This window comes from Chionomys nivalis, chromosome 2 (assembly GCF_950005125.1).
Source record: "Chionomys nivalis chromosome 2, mChiNiv1.1, whole genome shotgun sequence".
NCBI classification, from domain to species: domain Eukaryota; kingdom Metazoa; phylum Chordata; class Mammalia; order Rodentia; family Cricetidae; genus Chionomys; species Chionomys nivalis.
Window position 1 is genome coordinate 25,550,725 of NC_080087.1, and position 24,353 is coordinate 25,575,077.

Sequence of the window (24,353 nt, forward strand, 5' to 3'; positions counted from 1 at the left end):
TTTTCTAGTGTAGCACTGCTGGGAGCCACTCTCTGTTTATAGGAAGTGACCATTCAAGATAGGTAGCACTGTGTGGTTCTTGATAGTGAAGGTTGCGATCCCCATCCTACATTGAGGGAACTTATGCAGGTTATTCACAGTGACTTTCAAGAAAGTGTGAGTCACCTTGTTAGGTGCCATATTAGAAGGCCAGGAGGCACAGATAACTGAGCAATCAGTCTTCCAAGTAAGTCTTTAGATACAAACACAGCACAGATGGTACGAACTTGGCTTCCTGCACTGATAGTCTGTTGGTGGTATGGTCATCAAAACCCAAAATAACTTTGAACTCTGTTACCAGGGCATGAATAGGAAACGAATAGTTTCCCATGACAATCTCAATGATATAGGAACAGTCTGCTATTGCAACCAAGCTCCTTCTCTGGCCAGGCCCAAAAGCCAGCTACCCCACATAGTACACACACTGCTCCTCAGCAGCCAGAACCACAATGCTGTACACGAACTGAAAGTGGAAGAGGGACGACCACTTTTCAGATCTTCAGAATTCAAAATCAAACACTTGAGTGACAGCAAGCATTAATGTGACACTTGCAATTGCTAGAAATTAACACTCAAAGAGAACTAGACATAATCCAAGGCCTACATCTCTTTGAAAGAAGTTTCTCACACCAAATTAGAGAGAGATCAGAGACTTCAGATTTACTTCACTTCAGACAGTTTCTACAGTTGAAGTCATATATTGATTATCACACACTGATACTTGGAGACTTCGCCAAGAGACATGTCATCAAGACAAAAATGAAACAGAGAAATGCTGTAGATAATCGGTATTATAAACCAAATTGACCTAACAGATATTTGCAGAACATTTCACCTAAACACAAAAGAATATACCTTCTGATCAACACCTCATAGAATATTTACCAAAACTGACCACATACTCAGACATAAGCTAGTCTCAACAGAGACAAGAAAACTGACGTAGCACCCTGCACCCTATCTGACTACCTCAGATTAAACTGGACATCAACAACAACAGCTTACAAACTCATGGAAACTGAAAGACTCACTACTGAATGGGTTGTTAAAGACTTGCTAGAAATGAATGAGATTAATACACAACATACCCAAACTTATGGGACACAATAAATTGGTTCTAAGAGGCAAGTTCATAGCACTGAGTACCTACATTAAAAAATATTGCAGCTTAACATACTAGTAAGTTAACAGCACACCTGAAAGTTCCATAAAAAAAAATGAGAAATCATACCCAAAAGTAATAGATAGCAAGAAATAGTCAAACTCAGGGCTGCAATCAATAAAAACAAGCAAACAAACAATGAAACAAAGAGTTAGTTCTTTGAGAAAATCTGTAAGATTGACAAACCCTTACCAAATTAACTAAAAGAAAGAAAGAGTACACAAACTAACAAAATTAGAAATGAAAAGAGGGACATAACAACAGACACTGAGAAAACCCAAAGAATCATGAGAAAATACTTTAAAGTCCTGTACTACACTGAATTGGAAATTTAAAAGAAATGGATACTTTTCTTGATACATTGGTGTAGGAGGTTCTTCTGTTCATGTGTTGCTTTCATTGGCTAATGAATAAAGAAACTGCTTTACGCCTGATAGGGCAGAACTTAGATAGGTGGAAAAGACAGAACTGAATGCTGGGAAGAAGGGCGGAGTGAGAGATGCCATGGATCTTCTGCCTGAGACAGACACTGGTTAGAATCTTGCCAGTAAGCCACAGTCACGTGGTGATACACAGATTAATTGTAATGGGTTAAATTAGGATGTAAGAATTAGCCAATAAGAAACTAGAGTTAATGGGCCACACAGTGTTTTAATGAATACAGTTTCTGTGTGGTTATTTCGGGTGTAAACTAGCCAGGTGGCCAGAACAAACAAGGGTCCACCTCTCCTTATAACAATACATACCACTTATCAAAGTTAAATCAAGATCAAATAATTAACTTAAACAGACCTATAACTCCTACTAATAATACCCAGGGACAAATGGTTTTAGTGCAGAATCCTATCAAACTTTAAGAGTAGAGTTAATGAGTATATTTATTCCTCAAATTATTTCACAAAATAGAAACATGAGGAATGTTGCCAAACTCATTTCATGGGCTTATAATTACCTGATATTCAAACCACATAAAGACTCAACAAAGAAAGAGAATTTCATACCAATTTTTCTTATAAATATCAATGCAAAAATTCTCAATAAATTACTTATAAACCAAATCCAAGAATACAACAAAAGATCATTCACCATGACCAAATAGGTTTCATCAAAGAGATGCAGGGATTGCTCAAAACACAAAAATCAATGACATTCACCAAATAAATTAGACATTTGACAGAATGACAGAAAATGACAAAGTGGCAGAAAACACATTTGACAAAACCCAGTCCAACACTATTTTTTGATAAAAGTCCTGGAGATATTAGGGATACAAGCACTTTACCTCAAAACTAGAAAGGTAATTTATATGTACCCCATAGCTAATACTAACATAAATGGAGAGAAACTCAAAGTGATTTCACTAAAAATCAAGAATATGACAAGGTTGCAGACTTTCTCCACACCTATTCAAAATACTACTTGAAGTCTTGGCCCTGCAGTAAGATGGCTGAAGGAAATCAAGGGCATACAAATTAGAAAGAAGTTTAAGTATCTCCATTTGCAGATGATGTGATAATATGTGACTTTAAAATTCCACTAGGAAATTCCTACAGCCAATAAACAATTTCAAAAAGTAGCTGCATACAAAATTAACTCACAAAAATTGATATCCCTTGTATATACAAATGACAAGTGGACTGAGAAAGAAATCAGGGAAACAGCACCTTTCATAATAGCCTCAAATATCTTGGAGTAACAGTAAACAAGCAAATGAAAGATTGTATGACAAAAACTTTGAGACATCAGAAGACATCAGATAATGGAAAGTTCTTCTATGCTAATGGATTAGTAGGATTAATATAGTAAAAATGACCATCATACTAAAATCAATCTACATATTTGATGCAATCACCATCAAAATTCAAACACTTTTCTTCACAGTTCTTGAAAGGACAATCTTGAGTTTCATATGAAAACACACATACACAAGATAGATAAAACAATAACAAAACACCCACAGGAGGTATCACCATCCCTGATTTCAAGTCATATTACAGAACTATAGTAATAAAAACAGCAAGGTACTGGCACAAAAAAACAGATACACTGATTGATAGAATCTAATTGAAGACACAGACACACATTTATACACCTACGGACTCCTGATTTTGATAAGGAGGTTAAAAATACACACTATGCTTCTCAAACTGGACAGCTGGCCATTTCTTGTCACCAAATGAAGCTTCTAATACCAACAGTGAGTTACATCTATTTGAATTGTTGGCCAAAGGGGTCCCATGGAGTTCCCAAATAACCTAGACTGTTGTCAAGACTAAAGGTTGCTCTCTATAGACTATTGCTGAAGACAACACCGGAACAACTCAGTGTACATAAAGAAATTGTGCTAGTGCCTACATAGAGCCATCATTCCTATGTTCTAATGTCCTGGATACAGGAAGAGACACTGCACACTACCAAAGGAGAAATGTAAACACCAATCTAGCCACAAATTCTTTGAAATACAATGGAGTCCTGCTTACAAGATATGCTAGGGCAATGGTGGGACAATGTTTGTGAGAATGACCAACCAATAACTAATTTGACTTAATGCCCACTACACAAGATAGAACCCGTACCTGACTCTGCTTGAGAGACCAGGAACTTGAGACTAGATAGCTCAAGAATGTAGGGTAAAACCAAATACTACACTCTAAAAAAAACAAACAACAACACAAACAAAATATAACAAAAATATAGCATCACTGCTAGTGACATTCTACTAAACTCATAGGTCAATGCCATGCTCCACAGTCATCAGAGAAGCTTCCTCCTGCAGCTGATGGGAACAAATACAAACACCAAGAGCCAGACACTACGCGGAGTGAGAGACCTTGGAACACTCAGATCCAAAAGGGATGTCTCCATCAAATCCCTCCCCTCGTGACTCCAGAAACCCTGCAAAAGAGGAGGCAGAAAGAGTATAAGAGGCAGAAGGAACAGAGTACACCAAGGAAATAAAGTCTTCTAAATCAACGAGATGGACACACATAAAACTCACAGCGACAGAGGCAAAGTGCACAGGGCCTATACAGGTCTGCACAAGATGGGGTCCTAGAGCTGAAAAGAGAAGCGGACACATGACCCACCTCTAATCCAGAAGCTATCTCCAGTTGATAACCACGTGCCAATGAAAATTCAGTTTCCTCCAAGGGAATTTCACGGGGTAAAGAAACTACAGCCTGCGCGCCCAACAGTATACGGCTAACAAACAAACAAACAAAAAAAAGAACTCAATGGCATCTTTGTGGTTTCTTGTCTCATAATGTCCTGTCAGAGCTTTCCATTATTTTTTAATTTAATTTATATATTTTCTTTTATTCTCACCCTACAGGTTCTTTGTGTATATACTATGGCTTCCAGTTTGTTGTTTCCTGGGATTCCTGTTTGCAGGAATGAGTCTCCTTTTCTTGTGCCTTCTCTTGGTCTCTTTTCTCTTTTTTGTTTTGTCTAATTCCAATGCATTTGTTTTTGTTTTATCTTATTATACTTTATTATCATTCTTTAGAAGCCTGTTTGTTTACTAATGAGAGACAGAAAAAGAGGATGCAGATCCAGAGGGAAGGAGAGGTGTCGGCAGGGGAAGACCGTGAGTAGTAGAGAGAGGGAACCATAATCAGGATATATTATATAAGGAATGATATCTATTTTCAATAAAAGGAGAAAAATTATGGATCTATAAAGAACACTGCTATCCTATGTACTCTGATCAAATCATTTTAAAGCCAGCATCTTTCTATGAAAATTCTCAGAAGTATAAGCTGATGTTATAGGTTTTTAATTGTTTCATCATTCTGTTTCCAGCTTTTTGGTAGCTTTCTCACCTATCTGTATTTATTGACATTGGTCCTTAATTATCTCCAGTGAGTTATGGTAGAATAAAAGCAGATTCTTAAGTCATCCATATGGTTTGTTTCCTTTCTTCCTTTCTAACTTCAGCTTTTGATTCTTACACTCCAACTAGCAGTGCGATTCTTCCTAAAAACCCACTGAGTTCTTTCTGGCTTCAGGGACCATCATCCCCCTTTTCTACTCTTTGCCAGGAATGTTGGCCCCCTCCTCCCCCCGGCCACCATTTGCTATAGTTGTATCTCCTATTCCATAGGGTCCACTTTAAATAGCACCTCTACAGGGAGTTTCCACCACACATTTCACTATGCTGGCGTTTCCTGTCACACAGCCTGGTAGAGGACAGATTCCTGTTGTTGTTTTCTGTTGTCTCCAATTGATCACAGCGTGGCTCCTCCATATGAGTGGAGTGCCGGAGAATGGAAATTTAGGCTCATCTGCTGCTTGTTCCCCATAACTGGCACACAGCAGGCATGGAATACAAATTTCTGAAATAAACTATGATAACTGCTCTATTTGGGCTATCTCTCCCATCAACCACAGGGATAATGCCTTTTTAATGTATTGATCAGTTTTCTTCCTGTTGACCAAACATTCCTTCTTTCTACTCTCTGTGGGGGTTTTGTTCTCCAGTGCATAAGAAAGGAAACACTCGCCTCTAAAAGTTACTCTTCAGGAATTTACGCGGTGTGGAGTGCTGTGGCTCCCGGATCCTGGAACTGTTATGGACAAAAGAGACCCAGTAGACCACGACAAGAAGAAGTCCAAAAAGAGGCAGTGTGAGGACGAAGAGGAAGACAAAGACGACACGCCTGGGAACGACTCTCAGGAGGCAGTGCCCTCAGCGGCAGGGAAACAGGTCGATGAGTCCAGCACCAAAGTGGATGAGTATGGAGTCAAGGACTACAGGCAGCAGATGCCGCTGAAGGGCGACCATACTTCCAGGCCCCTCTGGGTGGCTCCTGATGGCCACATTTTTCTGGAAGCCTTCTCTCCAGTTTACAAATATGCCCAAGACTTCCTGGTGGCAACTGCAGAGCCAGTGTGCCGGCCTACTCATGTCCATGAATACAAGCTAACTGCCCACTCCCTCTATGCAGCTGTCAGTGTCGGGCTGCAGACCAGTGACATCACTGAGTACCTCAGAAAGGTCAGTAAGACTGGAGTCCCTGATGGCATCATCCAGTTTATTAAGTTGTGTACTGTCAGCTATGGGAAAGTCAAGCTGGTCCTGAAGCACAACAGGTACTTTATTGAAAGTTCCCACCCTGATGTCATCCAGTATCTTCTTCAAGACCCTGTGATCCGCGAATGTCGCTTGAGGAACGCGGAGGGGGGGGCTACGGAACTCATCACAGAGACCTTCATAAGCAGATCTGCTATTTCTAAGACTGCAGAAGGCAGTGGCGGGCCTTCTCCCTCCCAGGGGGTAGATCCACAGGCCAAAGCTGACATCCCCAAAGACCTGTTTGATTTTTATGAGCAAATGGACAAGGATGAGGAAGAGGAAGAAGAGACCCAGACAGTCTCCTTTGAAGTCAAGCAGGAAATGATCGAGGAGCTGCAGAAGCGCTGCATCTACTTAGAGTACCCTCTGCTGGCAGAGTATGACTTTCGGAATGACTCTCTCAACCCCGACATTAACATTGACCTGAAGCCCACAGCCGTGCTCAGACCCTATCAGGAGAAGAGCCTGCGGACGATGTTTGGAAATGGGTGGGCACGCTCGGGAGTCATCGTTCTTCCCTGTGGTGCTGGGAAGTCCCTGGTTGGTGTGACTGCTGCATGTACTGTCAGAAAGTGCTGCCTGGTCCCGAGTATCTTGGCTGTGTCTGTGGAGCAGTGGAAAGCCCAGTTTAAGACGCGGTCAACCATCAATGACAGCCAGATCTGCCGCTTCACCTCGGATGCTAAGGACAAGCCCATCGGCTGCTCGATTGCCATTAGCACTTATTCTATGCTGGACCACACCACCAAAAGGTCCTGGGAGGCTGAGAGAGTGATGGAGTAGCTCAAAATCCAGGAGTGGGGCCTCATGATCCTTGACAAGGTGCACACCTTTCCAGCCAAAATGTTCCGGCGGGTACTGACCATTGTGCAGGCCCACTGTAAGCTGGGTTTGACTGCAACTCTTGTTCAGGAAGACGACAAAATCGTTGACTTAAATTTCCTGATTGGACCCAAGCTTTATGAAGCCAACTGGATGGAGCTGCAGAACAACGGGTACATCGCCAAAGTCCAGTGTGCCGAGGTTTGGTGCCCGATGTCTCCTGAGTTCTACCAGGAGTATGTGGCAATTAAAACTAAGAAGCGCATCCTGCTGTACACCATGAATCCCAACAAGTTCAGAGCCTGCCAGTTTCTGATCAAGTTCCATGAGTGGAGGAATGACAAGATTATTGTCTTTGCCGACAACGTATTTGCCTTGAAGGAATATGCCATTCGGTTGAACAAACCTTTCATCTATGGGCCCACGTCCCAGGGAGAGAGGATGCAGATCCTTCAGAACTTCAGGCACAACCCCAAAATCAACACTATCTTCATCTCCAAGGTCGGTGACACATCCTTCGATCTGCCAGAAGCGAACGTCCTCATTCAGATCTCCTCCCATGGTGGCTCCAGACGGCAAGAAGCCCAGAGGCTGGGGTGCGTACTCCGAGCCAAAAATGGGATGGTTGCGGAGGAATACAGTGTCTTTTTCTACTCGCTGGTGTCTCAGGACACACAGGAAATGGCTTGTTCTACCAAGCGACAGAGATTTTTAGTAGACCAAGGTTACAGCTTTAAGGTGATCACAAAGCTCGCTGGCATGGAGGAGGAAGAGTTGGTATTCTCCACCAAAGAGGAGCAGCAGCAGCTCCTGCAGAAGGTCCTGGCGGCCTCTGATCTGGACGCAGAGGAAGAGGTGGCGGATGGAGAGTTTGGCTTTAGATGTGTCCAGGCATCCCAACGCTTTGGCACCATGAGCTCTTTGTCTGGGGCAGATGACACTGTGTATATGGAATACCACTCCTCCCGAAGCAAAGTTTCCACCAAGCACGTGCACGCACTTTTCAAACGCTTTAGGAAGTAACACCCACCCTGTTACTCAGTTGAAGACTGGCTTCCTGGATCAGGGTTGAAAAAAAGACTTCTCAGTCTTTCTCTCCAAGTCTATGTACTCTCCTACTGTTGATCTAATGCAACACCTATTGACTGACTGCTGAGAAACTATCAGTGTTAGGGCTGTGAAACAGCCTTCGTGGGTTGCCCAGGCTTTAAGAAGGAAAGAAAGACTGTTTTTGTTTGTTTCAAACTTTTTGAAAGTGGATCATTTCTGTATATAAAAGGTATACCATTAAAAAAAAAAAGAAAGGAAACACTCTCTCCCCAGGCTGTGCTCACAGTGCAGTCCTTCTCAGATCTCTATGAGAAACCCCTTCTTTACCTGCTTAAGATTTCACTCATCCTTCAGTAATCCTTCAGACTTCTAGAGCAAGAAGGAAGACTCAATTCTGTCTTTCCTGAAGTCAACCAAGCATAAGGAGACTGAGAAATAGAGATGGAACTCATAACAGTAGAAAACACGCATGGCCAGAAGCATCACTCTTTAAGAAAGTTGCCTGAGCACTGTTAGGAAAGCTGAGCATGGGGGAAACTCGGAGAGAAAAAGCAAGATCTTGTCTCTTTATGGTTGAGTTGCGGTACAGAGAGCACTCGGTGGTGATAGCCCCTAACGATCATGAAAGGTCTCCATGAGGGAACACAATGTCTATATGCATGAGAATTCTGGGAAGATGCTGTGATACCTGTTTGGCTTCAGGTGACACTGATGATGACACTAAATGTGGGGACAGGCCAGTGTGTCTGTCCTCTCTGTACCAGCAGATGTGGGTATGGTAAGGACAACAAGAAAAACTGGTGGTAACAAGCCCGAACGTGCTCCCCATGCTCACCTGACAAGGAACAATCTATATGTCACCAGACACTTGGGCAATTATAAAAGTAAGTCAGGGAGAAAGAAACTAGTTGCGGGTAGAAGGAGGCATTCTCTAGGATGAGGTAAAGGGGAAACAGGAAGAATCTGCCTTCCCTGGTTCAGTTCCTGCCTCTGGGGTGAAGGAGCTGCCCTAGAAGAACTAAGCCATCTAAAGATGGGTAATCCCTAGGAAAGAAATTGTGTGTGATGTGTTCAAAGATACTGTAATAAAAAGCATATAGAGGAATTGGGCTGAGAAGGCAACTAAATTCAAAGCAGAAAAGTTATGTCAGAATAACAGTATATCATCAATTAGTTCTCCATTAGACAAAATTGATCAAAGAACAGGAACAGATATAGAAATTTAAGAGAAGACAGCACTTTTGAAAAAGAATAAAACCAAGAAGAGACAGTTTAAGTAATAAAGAACTAAAAATAAAATCATAATAAGAATGAGAAAAAGTTTCCTTTGGTGAAGATAGTTGGGCTTCAGCTTCTTAAGAACTGTGGAACATGTGAAGTTTATTTTGCTTTTAATTTCTGGTTTGAAATGCTAGGTCCTAATAAATTATTAAAATGCATCTTTAAATGTATGGCTGAGCACAAAAGCAGCTCATTAAGAGTCAACCAAAGGAAAAATTACAAAAACAAAATAATAGTAAAAAAATACTCAAATAGTATCAAACACAGAAATTTATGTGTGGTCAGTGAGGTTGACCAGAAGGCCTTGGATCCATGCAAGGTGGTATATGGAGTTCAACCCACAGAGGAGTTGTGCTTTTAGTAAAAGGCAAGATAGAGACAGTTCTGTGGAATAGGGTAAATCAGTTGCCCTCTATTTCTAACTGTAAAGGTCTTTGAAAAATATAATGAATTGAATAGACCAAATTTTAAACTAAGAAATTATCTTTCCTTCTATATCTTCATATTTGTGAAAGCTAAATGTAGTAATTAAATGCAGTCTGCAAAATCTGAAAATGGGTTTTATACTTATGCCAATAACCAGAGGGTGCTGTAGTGTTTCTCCTGGCTCTCCTTGTCAGGGCATATACATCTAACTTAACTATTCCCAGTATCAGTTACTGGCAGCTCTGAGTTCTAAACCTCACTGACAGTTGCCCTAAGTCTTAGGTAACTGCTTTGCTGAAGGTCACAATCCTTTCTTGAAAGCAGGCCAAATCCAGTGACAAGCTGGAGCAAGAATACAAAGATCCAGCCCCGTCCTGTTGGTTCTGGACAAGTCTGAAGGCCCATTTTGGTTACTGCGGTTTGGATCTTATAGCCATAGAGACCTATTTGCTAAAGTCTTAGTTCTCAGTAGGGTAGCAATGTTAAAGGGTGATTAGATTAGGAAGGCTCTAGCCTTGAAATGGTCTAAACCATTTATGGATTCCCAACTTAATGGGCATTTGGGAGGTAGTAGAAATTATAGGCAATGGTTCTAGTTGAAGACAGTAAGCCATTAGGGGATATATTCTCTGAAGGGAATAGTTTTGTTCCCAGTCTTTCCTTCTCACTCTTTTTTTGCTTCCTGGATGCCAAGAGGCAAGCAGTTCTGTTCTACTGCATGCTCCACACCATGATGCTCCACCTAACTACAGGCCTAGACATAAAGTGAACTGCCCACAGGAGCTCCCAAAACTCTTAGCAAGAATAAATCTTCCTCCCTTTTAAACTGACCTTCTTAGAAATGTTATTACAGTAACAGAACTCTGACACCAGCACTAGGGCCCTCAGCCTGCCTCCGTTACCATCACTATGTGGTCCAGTTCCTCTCTTGGCCTAGTGCAGCCTTCTCTTCCAAACAGGTCTCTCCCCTAGCATTCCCTTGCCTATAATTGATCTCTGTGCTATGCTCTGACTATAATGTGTTCCAACTTTCTCCTGATCTCACACAGAATTCCAATCTCCAAAATAACATGTTAAGAAAATTACGAGGATGCAACTTAGCCCAATGATGGTAGAACTGAGAACTTTAGAGCAGGAGCAGGTTAAGTTAAGGTCACTCATTAGGTTAGAGCTCTTAAATCTGAATCCTGGTGGCTTTTAAAGAAGGGGGAGAGCAGACAGACACATATACATGGGTTCCCTATATCTCCTCTGTGACAATCTATACTGCCCTGGGATCACGTCAATGTGAAGGCTGTCACTAGAAGAGGTCTCTACAGTCAGCAACTCCAGAACAATGAGTCAAACTGAGCATCTTTTCTTTATAAATGAATTTCCCCCAGGTTGTAGTAATTAAAAAGAATCAATATGTCATCTTGAAATTGGTTCATAAAGAACCCAGGTGAAGACAATGCCATCTATGTAGACATATAGCAGACACATACTTAAGCATTAAATGTGTATGCATGCACAAACAACTGTATAGAAAGTAAACATTCTAAGCCAGGTGGTGGTGGTGCACGTCTTTAATTCCAGCACTCAGGAGGCAGAGGCAGGCGGATCTCTGTGAGTTCGAGGCCCGCCTAGTCTACAAGAGCTAGTTCCAGGACAGGAACCAAAAGCTATGGAGAAACCCTGTCTCGAAAAAAAAAAAAAAAAAAAAGTAAACATTCTTTGCAATTTCAACTGCTGCAGGCCAAATTTGGGCTATAAATTTCAAAATCTTTTTATATGCATTAAAATGTGCCCCATTTTTGTTTATATTTAGTCTTATACAACTGGAAATAAATTATTTTTTGAGATTGACATAATTACATTGCATATGCATGAGTGTTTGCCTGCATGTATATATATGTACCGTGTATGTATGGTGCCCTTGGGTGCCAGAAGAGGACACTGCATCCTTTGGAACTGGAGTTACAGATAGTTATGAGCCACCACGTGGGTGCTGAGAACCCAACCTTGGTCTTTGGCAAGAGCAACAAAGGCTCTTAACGACGGAACATCTCTCCTTCCCTGAGAAAATCTATGCATCATAAAATCTAACTGTCTGAATATGACATAATTTACTTACACACTCACTAACTGAGGCCCTCACTACTCTCAACTTCCATGGCATCTTCTTAGCTACATTACTGGCTTTAGTTTTCTTTTAACCCTACGTTTTGCCTTGGTCTCACAGTTACCTTTATAGAACTGAGCTAAAAAAAACTATCTGCAGCTCTTCCTGGCTGGAAGAACAGAATCAAAACTATCCTTGCAAAATGACCCAAAGTCTCATTTTTGTCCCTGAAAGCCTCCCTAGTTTCCACATTCCTTGCCTGCATGCACCTTCCCATTTACACCCTGTTGAGTTCCGCTTGTTCATGTGCTCCATATCATCAAAGCTCCGTTTGTTCCCTTTGCTTCAGTGCTCGTGGTTCGTCTAACCAAAGCTTCCAAGTCATTAAAAACAAATCTTTGAGATTATCTGACTGCAGTCAAAAGAACCATCATCAAGAAGACAAACACAGAAAACACTGGAAAGGATGTGGGGGGAGGGAGGAAAGAGACCCTTTATTCACAGCTCGTGGGAACTCATACTGGTGCAGCCATTAGGGCTATCAGTATGGAGGCTCCTCAGAATCCTAAGAGTAGACCTACCAAATGGTCCAGCTATCTAGTTCTCCTTAGTGGTAACATCTCCCATGGCCATGGTGCATTTTCAAAGCAGAAGACAGATGCTGGGTATGCTATAAGCTAAACTAAAGACTATGTACAGATTGTGGCAATTTTAACATGTACTCTGTATGAGGGAATGCAAAGTACATTGTACTATGACATTTTTCATAGTAGTCATATTTGTGGGGCCACTGCCAATGACCTCAACACAAAAGAGTTTCTATACCACAGAGAAATGCCCCCATACCAACCCTGTGCTCTTCAGCCTCCCTGCACTTGACAATCATTGACTTTCTCTCCATTACTACACATATTTTTTAATTCTGAAATCATTTTATGAAGGGAATCTTTCTCAGTGCCTTAGTAGGGCAAGTTATTCCCCAGAATGTCAGATTGAGTGGATGGTTCCTGCTATGGTCTGACCCTGGATTGTACCCACCAAAATGCACTGAGGCTCACTCTCCAATGACTGCCTTATGTCTCATACAACTGAGATCACACCCATCGTGTGGTCATTTCACCATTATGGATACAATAGCTAACCTTTTCAGAAATTCACAGTCAGATCCATTTTAAATTGAATTCTGCATCCAGATAAATAAAAGAAATTATTTTCTATTTGACAAGTGATAGTAAACAAAATAATCAATCTGGTCTCTAGAAAGCTCACACCAGACATGTTTTATGTTTGAGAACGACTGTCAGTCAATTGGCAGTGATGTAAGCAGCTTATTTTCTAAAGCAATTAGTAAACCCTTGCCCATTGTAAAAGTGCTAATCAAGCCTCTGCTATTTCTGCATTTCTCTTTCGTTTTTAAGAGGGACTACAGTCTAGTTATATATACAATTACATTAACATGATTATCCAAAGAGAGGCCTTGAGTCCATAGGAGAGCTGTCTAGCTAAATAAAACATGAACTATAGGTTGTCATCTGAGAATAAAATTAAGAAACATCTAATTTATATAATCTAATAAAACTTAATGGATTAACTGAATTGTCCTTTTTTAGAAGCATCAACCATTAGATGACTACATGTCAATGAAACCTCACACTCAGTGATTTGAAAATATACTGTTATTTTAATACTGGAAGGTCAATAGCACAGCCTTCCTGAGAAAGATGGGGAGACAGGAGATGATGATGATTGTGAGTAGTCTTAGTCAAAAACAACTAGGCACTTACAGCTTTGCAGAAGCAACAAGGGCATCTAGTCATCAGCAAGAGAAACTTCTGATCTACCTAGCAAGGTGTTTTAGTTAGACTTTCTATTGTTGTGAAGAGACACCATGGTCCTGGCAACTCTTATAAGGAAAACATTTAATTGGAATGGCTCACTTAGAGTTTCAGAAGTTCAGTCCATTACCATGATGGTAGGGAGCATGACTGTGTGCAGGCAGATATGCTGTCAGAGAAATAGCTGAGAGTCCTACATCTTGCAGGCAACAGGAAGTTGTCTGTGACACCGAGCAAAGCTTAAGCAAAGAGACGTCAAAGCCACCCCCACAGTGACACATTTCCTACTCCAACCAAGCCACACTACTAAATAGTGAGGCTCCCTTTGGGGTTATTTTATTTCAAATCACCATTCTACTCTCTGACCCCCAAAGGCTTGTAGCCATATCAGAATGCAAAATGCATTCATCTCAACTTCTCCATAGTCTATAAGAATATCAAACTTGCTTCAAAGTTCAATGTCTCTTCAGAGACTCATGGCAATTGCTTAACTGTAATCCCCTGAAAATTAAAATCAAAAAGCAGATCAAGATTACTTCCAGGACTTCTTTGTTGAACAACAAACACAGTGACCCAGGAGGCTGGAATATTATTGTCTGATCTAACTTAGCACCACCTCAGATCCTAGTTGAAAATGGATCAAGACATTACAAATTTACAAAGGAAAGCACATTTAATGGCAAATGTTCTTGATGAAGCAGATCAAAATGGCCTTTTGGAATTCTAATGAAATATTTTTGACTAGATATAATTCATTTGTTAGGATATAAGCCCATGTAAAATAAACTATATCATTCTTTCCAAAAATACTTTTTAAACTTGTGCAACTACAAACTGTGGCTTTTCAGAACCCTGAAGATTTTTTATATATTATACCAAATATAATTAGCTACCTTTTAAAAAATAATGTAGCTAATCCAAATGATAAAAACTTATTTTAACAAATTTTAAGAAATACATTGGGTAAGTCTCTGGTACTTTAAGTCTATATACAATTGGTGAAATGAGAAGCTGGAAATATTTTCTTTCTTAGCAAAACAAATACTTTGCAAACTGTCATATAAAACTGTGTGAAACCATGGTCTTACTAGCATGAAACAGTCTATCAAGGGTGAGCAACAACATTGCACATGAACAGTCTTTTGTCAAAGACAAAGAAAACAACAGCAATTTTTGTCTGGATTCTTTGGGCTCCCTTTCCTTATTCTGATACATCCTCCAGATTAGAAATGTTGGTTGGGTCAGGCTTACTATGAGAAACCGAGAATATCAATATGACAAGCACTGAGAAGGAAGTGTACATCTGGTGGGTTTGAACGCTTAAACTACTTTTTAAGAGCGAGCACTCCTCTTTGTGAAGACTTAGTTTCAACTCCTATTTGATTCAGTAGCATCATTTACCAGCCAAGTGACCTCAAGCAGGCCAACTGTACAAAGGCAACTCATCTCATCTGGGAAATGAGGTGAGAATGTTGGCAGCTCATCCTTAACTGCTCCTAGAGGTAAACAGCTCACTGAGTAAAGCCCTTGTTAGCATGGTACCTGGCCCACAAGGAGCACACAGGAGTTAGAAGATAGGACTTAGGTCATTGGTAGGTCATACCATCAAGGGAAGGGAGGTGGTAAGAACCCTCAAGAAGCCCAAGAGGAATTGATTGTTTACAGACTAGGATAAAAGTAGAAGCAACAGCAAAGGCCCCTGGGTATGTGATGTGTTCTCTAAAACCCCAAGGCACGAGGGGTGGGGGCAAAGCTGCAGTAAGCATTTCTAGATATTCAGTCATAAATGTTAACTATGACAGTACATCTGGAATCTGTTTTCCTTTGTTGGTTCAATACCAATTTAAACTTCCTACAATTCCAGTGGTTCCCTGGGGACTTGCTCACTCATTTAATTCCCTGGACATAGGGACATGGACACTCCTTTCTGTCTAGTCATCTGCACTTGTGTGAAAGCATTCCTCTTATTTTGTAATGGATTTGTAAGGCAAACAATGGTGAGAAGGGAAGCTCTCTAGGCTCACATGACAATGTGGGCAACCCTTCTTATTAAGGTTAAAGGACTCTTTCTAGCACTCGCTGTGATGAAGGTCTTCTCTTCGTCCCAACACAGTACCAAACCTAACCACTGCAGTCCACATTCCTAAGACATGTGTTGATGCCTATGCGTAAATCAAGTACAGACCCAACCTACAGAAAAATAGACAGTCTCTAGAGAGGAACTACTGGGAAGGTGTCTCTTTAAAGGTATTTAGGAGGCAGTACTGCTGGTTTTGTTTCAGTAGCAATAGTGCTGGTTTAGTTTAGGAAATAGTGTTGCTTGTTTAGTGGAATAAACTATGGCCATACTCTCTCCTCACCATCTCCCACCTCTTAATGCCCACTGAGTCTCTTGCACAGGAGATATAAAAAGAGATGAATGAAAGTCCTACCCATGATTAGCTATCTGTGGAAGATGAAAAGGTAAATCACCCAGGTGGTAATTCCATGGACACAATGAAACTAATATGTTGGTGGTAGATCCAGAAGATTCTTCCATCAGGGAGAAAAACACTTTTATACCCAGCTCATATAACACAGGACAATCTGATCTAGCCATGGCTTGTAAAGAGAAACCTCAAAACATTCACAGAAACTGTAGTAACTCCAAAACATCACAAGAATAACACGCTTCTTTTTATATGAAGAAGGAAAGAATTGAGGTGGAAAGACACAGAGAAAAGGAAAGAATTATAAAAGGGGCAGGGTAAATGAGGAGGTAAGTAGAGAAGAAACCAAAAAATGAAGTTTTCCATTTGTCTGTTTAATCATCACTCACTGCACCTTTAACAAAGCTGTACAGTCATATGTAGAGGGAGGGGCCACTTGTTGGTTCCCAGCTGCTCAGAGCACTGAAATAATCACACAGAAACAATATTATTTAAATCACTGCTTGGCCCATTAGCTCTAGCTTCTTATTGGCTAACTCTTACATACTAATTTAACCCATCTCCATTAATCTGTGTATCATCACGTGGCAGTGGCTTACCGGCAATGTTCCGTCCAGCATTTGTCTCCAGCGGGGGCTACATGCTTCTCTCTGACTCCGCCTCCTTTCTCCCAGCATTCAGCTTAGTTTTCCCTACCTAGCTATGTTCCCCTATAGCTCTGCTTTAGGCCCAAAGCAGTTCCTTTATTTATCAATGGTAATCACAGCATACAGAGGGGAAAGCCCACATCTCATATTTCTGAGAACAGGATCACCTATTTTGTAATATATGCACACTATCTAATGCTATTTAAGATCAAGTCTAATTATCTATACCCTCAAATTTCAAATGTATACATTACTTAACAATTAAAATATGGAGAGGTGATATCTTCATTTTCTCAGATATTTTCTATTTGCCTCTAGGAACCCCTGTGAAATGACATACAAAGGAATGATAATTTTCTACAAGTTCTAGGGAGAATAAAGTAAGATTGTACACACTGATTTTAGCTGTCTGAAGTCCTGAGTTAGTAATCTAAACCAAGTTCTATAGGGAGTTTCAGAAATTAAACAAAAATCATTTAGCTAACTGCCCTAGAAATCTACTTTTCTCTCATAACAAATTCATTAAATGTCAAATTTAAATAGTTTATGTCAAAACTCAAAGTGTATTGAGATAATGTACTCAGAATGATACTGAGAATTAATGGGAAAAAATAGACTACAACACAAAACATTCACACTTGGTCTCTCAGCTTCTCTGCCTCTATATTTTGTATCAGTGTAAGCAAAGAGTGAATTACCTAGAATCCTATTAACTTCCACTTTAAATTTTATAAAGATTCTGAAAGGCTCAGACTTGTTCTAGCAGCAAGAGTCCATCCTTAAGGGTAAACCATGGTCAACTGAAGTCCCCACTACAGCACCACTTCTTTTTGCTCCCACCAGCTTTCTTGGATCCCCTCGCATTTCATTTTATGAAAACAATGGCTTTAGCCAGTGGGTCCTCCAGACAAATCCATCCTGGTTGGTCAGGGACGATACATTTGCCTGATGGAGAACATCCTTGGATAAGTGCCTGAAGAGCTGTGTTCCTCTTCATGCCTTGAGAACACAGGCAAGAGACGTGATCCCGATTGCTTTATCAAGTACATTTTTATGTCTTGGAGCCTTAGGCAGCAAGTGTACAATCAACATAGGTGGTACTGAGAGAGCAGCAGAAGAAATGCTGGGGCTGGAGAGATGGCCCAGTGGCTAAGGGCACTCAACCCTCGAAACAGAGCTCAAAAATCAATCTTCCTGGGACACCTCCCCAAACCTTCCACCCCTAATACTTTTCCCTTCCTTCACGCTACTTCTCTATACCTTAGATACATGTCTGGATATTGTCCATTTTAATCTGCATGCTAATATGGTTAATTAATAAGGTTGATCTCCTAAAAATGAAACCTGACATATTCAAATTTCTTACAGTGATGAGATTTTGTGCTTAAATCTGCCTGGAAACAGATTGTAATGGATGATTTTGCGTACTTGATTTTGAATGGGTCTTCCCCTTTAAACCTACTGTCACTGGGCAATTAAATTCAATTGCTCATTCTTATGCGGGGCAAGCATGTGATTCACTCAACAGAAAATGGACTGGGTTTTGTTTAATTATATTTTCACTTATTGTGGAGTCGGCATGTACATATATGGACATACATGTCCCATGGATTGATGGTACAAGTCCCAAGGCAGCTTACTGGAATGTTTTCTCCTTCCACTCTGGTCCCAGGAATTCAACTCAAGTTACCAGGACGGGTAGCAAGCACCTTCGCCCACTGCTGCAAACCAGTTTTTACAACAAAATATTACTTGACTGATACAATATTTTTAATCTCAAAGATGAAAGAAAGCCAAGGAGCGTTTAAATGAACAAGGTAACAGCTAAGGCTTAAAGAAACTAGAAAAGGGTTTGATTTTAGGTACTTATATAAAAATGTGATACAGTCTTAGGAGGTAAGTATATTTTAAAGTTAAATCCAGAATTTACAGAATAAATTAAATAAGGAACTTCAAAAATATTTCCTTGTAAGTTACAAAAAAAGGGAAACATTTGTTTTTAGTTGTAATCTCAACTAGAATCAAATTAATTTCAATGTGTGTGTTACATTAGCATATATAAGAACTAGCATTTAAGGGCTGGCAAGCTGGCTCCCCACCTAAAGGCACTTATTCCTTGGCCTGAAAACCTGAGTTGTATCCATGGAACACTCTGAGCAGAAGGAAAGAGTCAACTCTGGCAAGGTGTCCTCTGATCCACAAGCTCCAAGCAAGCTATGCCACGCACCCCACATATGTGTGTATGCATACAAACACAATGGAATAAATAACATGCAACAAAACTTTGAAAATTAGTCATTAATACTAACATGCATTTTCCCATCAAAGCCAATCTTTGCATTTAAAATTCAACAAGAAAACCAATGTTTCTTGTTTCCTGAAGTTCAGGAGTACAGCAATTCAAATTTGCTTATATCTCAAAACCATTTTCAAGAGAGCTTAGATTTAGCTAATCAGTCAACAGATGAAGACCCCTGAGAATGGCAAGGCATTCTTAGAGTTTGCATTGAGGTGTTAGTTTTCCTTGTGTTTCCTAAGGAAAAGATACCACACAAGTAAGAGCCTCCAGTTTGTTGGTTCATGTAAAATCTTCAAGTGTTTACAAGACAGATTATAACACCAGAAACGGTTACTTGGCAAATAGCTTCGAGACTAAATTCGGTAAGAAGGACAAATTCCAGAGGAGCTCATTGATGCTCATGCGGGTTTGCTCTCACACTCCAGATGCCCATCCCAGGATAGAACAGCTCTAAACCTCCAGGGCCTCTCCACAAACCCACTCACTTTGGGATGGCTGGGGCAGCATCTGAGCTGGAGCAACCCAAGGCAGCACCAGAACAAAGATGTACTGGTGACAGACGTGGTAAGATTTGATTATGGGTACTATTCAAACTCGGCAGCTGCAGATGAATAGGGTTGCATCGTTTGAATGAACAGAAAACATGCAATTGTTCCTTTTGCATGGATGGCAGTCAGAGATACATTTAGGGTTTCTGGGAGGGGCATTTTCAAACTCGTCATGCTCTTTTCTTTTCTTTTTTAGTTAAAAGGGATATGCTTACTTTCTCAGTTATAATAGCATCTGCCAGCATGAGAGTCAACAAACTCACGGGAGACAAAACACTCTTCCCTGAACTGCTCCTAGGGAGCTTCGGGGCTTCCAGACCACATAATGTCACAGAATTATTTGTAAGGCTTCTTTAAACGGGTGACAGGTTGAGAAACAAACTGCACATGGTAAGAGCCGCCTCTAGAGGGTTCAAAATGAGCTGCAAGGCTTGGGGAGTGGTGGTGGTTTCTGGCCATTAGCATCACCAATCAAGGCCAGCTTGACTTTTTATGGGAATCAACAGAGCGACGGATGATACATGCTCTGTTCGCTCAAGCCACCCTGCCTGGCTTTTCCGTGTCACAGTCACACTGAGACAAAAGTTCACTTTAATTAGCTGTGATTGGGATACTTCATTATTTTTATATATCCTGGGGGTAAACGGTACCATGAAGGTACCTTGTGTAAGGTCCAAAGGTCTCCAAAGATGTTTTCATTACTTTGTGCTCAGATAAAGCAATTACTGTCGGCTCACAATTAACCTTGTTCCCATAGGAAGCACCAATATAAAACCTACAAATCCTAGATAGGCTATATGGGTCTTTTCCTCAGGTGGATGCAGACGGCCAAGGTGAAAAGTGCTCCTCCTCTCCCCCTAAACCAAGAGACAGTTTCACACACAGACACTCAGGCTTCAGGGCGTGACTCTTCTGTGCGGCATGTCTTTATATTTCCTGCCATGGGATTGTCTCTTACACAATTCATAGAAAGCAGATGGATTTATCTTCTGAGACAAGATTTCACTATGCAACCCACAATGGTCTAAAGCAATAATCCTCCTGCCTCAGCCTCCAGAGTACTCTGATTACAAGTCTGTGCTAGCACAATGGCTAAGTATTTGAATTGTAAAGGAAAATCAAAGAATACATACATACAGATAGACGGATGGATGGACCGACAGATGGATGGATAGATGGATAGATAGATAGATAGATAGATAGATAGATAGATAGATAGATAGATAGATAGATATCATGCAAAACATTTAAATAAGATTTGAGAGATTTGCTGGACAGTTTCCATCTGAGCACTCACGCACTTAGAACTCAGAAGAAAAGGAGAACGAGAAGGTTTATGAGTGGATTCTAAGGTTCTTCTGGCCCTTGTGTTATTCTCAAGAGCACACACAGGGCTACTTCATCCATGAAAACAAAATTCAGCACACAGAAACTGTCAACTCTGTGCTAAGAACATGGAAGTCTCTGCCAACACTAACTTGGCCAATATGAAAAAGAGCCAAAAGTAGGATTTAACGAACTTTCTGAGTCCTCTCGTGCTGAATTTGGACTCAGTCTATGTGTTAGCCGTGACCTTGGAAGTTCCATTAGTTCTTGCCAGAATCGGGGAGCAAACGAAAGGTCTCAAACTGTGCTGCGTAAGGTAGTTATAACTTGCTCTCACAATCTGAGATACACAAAACTTCCCTCATTCTTTCAGCTACACATACGTTATAAGTCTATGGTGGGGCTGTACTCATGGGGGCTGTAAAGAAACATGGCTTGTGTGCAGACAATGGAAAACTAAGAGACTTGTGAAGGGAGCTGAGTGATGGAGGGAACCTAACTGAAAACAGAGAATCAATGGAGCCAGCCAGACACAAACACCGAGCAGCATTATCTAAGTAATACCAGCGAATGGCGCAGTTGGGTGAGAGAAGTGCTAGCTAATGTTGATTTCCTCTTAACTCCAAAGTGCTAAAACAATTGACCCAGTAGATACTTATTATCTTAATTTTAGGCTACTCAAAAAAAAATGTTTGGGACATTTGTGTGTGTGTGTGTGTGTGTGTGTGTGCGCACGCGCATAAGATTACATGTGCAAATCACCACGCCCCATTTGGTTTTGTTTTTTCTTTTTTTTTTTTTAACAGGGGTACAGGGGTGAGTGCAAGCCTCGTGTTTACATGGCAAATAGTTCACCAACTGATATATCTCAGGCCTCCATACGCTGAAGTCTTAATCCCCCAGAATCTCAGAACATGACCGTAGGTGAGGGTAAATGCAGCCACTGGAGAGTTCTGGTTGACATAATGGATTTCCTAATAAGGAGAGGAAATCAAAACCCAGACTGGCACAGCGGGGAGAGAATGTAACAGTGTAAAGGGAGCCTTCTTGAAGCCAAAATGACAGGCGTCAAAAGAAAGCAACTGTAGGATTCCGTGACCTCAGACATCCAGTCTCCAGCACCACAAGGGAATAAAATGTCTGTAGCGCTGGCAGCTTAGAAAGCAAACATAGAAATCCTGGGCCAATATAAAGCTCAGTCACACGAGCCCTAGAGGTCCTAGGTTCCGTTCCTAGTACATGAGCCCACAATGTTCTGGGTTCCCATCCTAGTACCAGCTAATGGAAGAGCTCGTCTATGCAAAGCCCTCATTTTTATCTTGTGTGTGTGCGTGTTTGAGAGAGAGTTCCTCTATGTAGTGTGTAGCAGCCTTGGCTATCCTGGAACTCACTCTGTAGACCAGGCTGGCCTCAAACTCACAGAGATCCCCGTCTCTGCCTCCCAAATGCAGTGACTAAAGGCATGCCCCACTACCGCCCGACAGTCCTCGTTTCTACAAGCCAGATCTGAAGTAGGACCCACACCGCTTCTGTGCTAAGTATATCCTGCATCATACTCACAACCCCGACAGGAAAGGCCAGCACGGCCAGCGTCCAATCCCGGAGGGAGATGAGCTTCCTAAGCTGTCGCTCTTGCTCCTGGTTCCCGCTGTCTCTGGTCAGGAGAGTGGAGAGATCCGTCAGCACACAGATGCCGAAGAAGACCGCCTGGATAACCTGAAAGGAGACAAACACCCAGTCTGGTCAACAAGAGCTGCAGAGACGGAAGCTCTGGGCACAAAGGCAGCTGTGTGTCTGCACTATGACACACGAAGAGAACATGTCCAGAGCCTCATTATGAAGCTCGCCCTGAGAATGAAAATCAGAGGTAAGTGAGAGGGCTCGTCTTAACACTCCTTCCCATTCCCTTCCTCCCCTCAAGGCTCAGGGAACCTCACAGAAGATGGGGCAGGGAGATTGTCAGAGCCAGAGTTTTGGGGAAACTGCTAGAGAGTCAGAGATGGGGAGGGGCTGCTGTGAAATATGACAGAGCTCTGGCCCCCAAGAGCTCAGAGCACTGCAGTCCCTTGCAAAGCAGCTGCCCAAGATCAACCAGTCAAAATTCTAGTGGAAACAGGGGAGGGGCTCACAAAGCCATGCCCATAGCTGAGGCACTCTAGAGGGCTGCTGGGGCAGAAAGAGTCGGTTTTCTTCAGGGGGTGTGACCCCCTAGTATTCTAACCATGCTCCAGGGGATGGCCTCACAGTCACACACATAAAGGCAGCAGTGACTGAATGGACATGGTGGGTTTTTTTTTTTTTTATTGATTTTTATTGAGCTCTACATTTTTCTCTGCTCCCCTCCCTGCCTCTTTCCTCCCCACTTCAATGTGGCGGTTTAAATGAGAAAAGCCCCACAGGCATGTACCTTTGAATGCTTGGTCCCAAGTTGGTGGAACTTTTTGTGAATGATTAAAAAGTGTGATCATTTTGGAAAAGGTGTGGCACTGAGGATGAGCTTTGAGGTTTCAAGTCCACAGCATTCTTTCCAGTAATCTCTCTCTCTCTCTCTCTCTCTCTCTCTCTCTCTCTCTCTCTCTCTCTCTCTCTCTCTCTCTCTCTCTCCTCCCCCCTCCCTCCCTCCCTCCCTCCCTCCCTCCCCCCCTTCTCTGTCTCTGTCTCTCTCTCTCTGTCTCTCTCTCCCTCTCTCTGACCTGCAGTCAAGGATAAGATAAAGGGAAGCTCCAGATACAGCTACAGTTACATGCCCCTCACTATGATGGTCAGGTACTGACCCACTGAAACTGTACGCAAGCCCCCACTTGAATGCTTTCTTTGGTAAGGTGCCTTCATCACAGTATTTTGTCACGGCAGTTCAAAAGTATCTGGGACAGTGAGTTATAAAAAATTGGGAGAGGGATGAGGAGGAGCTGGAGCGGGCATCTGGTTAGATATGATCAAAATACATGAAGGAACTTCTCAGGAATAGTTTTTTAAATTTTGCTATCTTAAAAGACCTGCTATCAATCTGCAGGGAATTTGAGTAAATGATTCGAAATGAAAACAAAATGAAAAAACAACAAAATAAACCCCACCACTTCCTTTTTCATTCTTCTTGGAGCAAGAAAGATGCACACACACACACACACACACACACACACACACTCGAGAGAAAGAATACTTGTCAGAACAGCATATTCACTATTTGAAATCTCACATACGTAGTCTGTTTATACTCCCTAAAGGAGGGACACAAGCTAAATAAGAAGCTAAGTGTGGAGAGACCTTCTCTGGGCATCACTGGGCATCTTCTGCTACAGGAGTGATAGAAATCT

The 24,353-nt window shown here is 41.5% G+C and overlaps 2 protein-coding genes across 3 annotated transcripts in view; one reads left to right on the forward strand and one right to left on the reverse strand.

Moving 5' to 3' along the window:
- Positions 1 to 24,353, reverse strand: part of Aig1 (androgen induced 1) — a 236,849-nt gene that overhangs the window by 166,571 nt on the left and 45,925 nt on the right. For both annotated transcript variants that reach the window (XM_057762085.1, XM_057762083.1), the window contains exon 2: positions 22,600 to 22,755. In XM_057762085.1, the coding sequence (XP_057618068.1) occupies positions 22,600 to 22,755 (156 nt within the window). The remainder of the gene's footprint in view (positions 1 to 22,599; positions 22,756 to 24,353) is intronic.
- LOC130869697 (general transcription and DNA repair factor IIH helicase subunit XPB-like) lies at positions 5,772 to 8,120 on the forward strand. Its single transcript, XM_057762082.1, is given in 1 exon segment — positions 5,772 to 8,120. A coding segment is annotated over 1 exon segment (2,349 nt).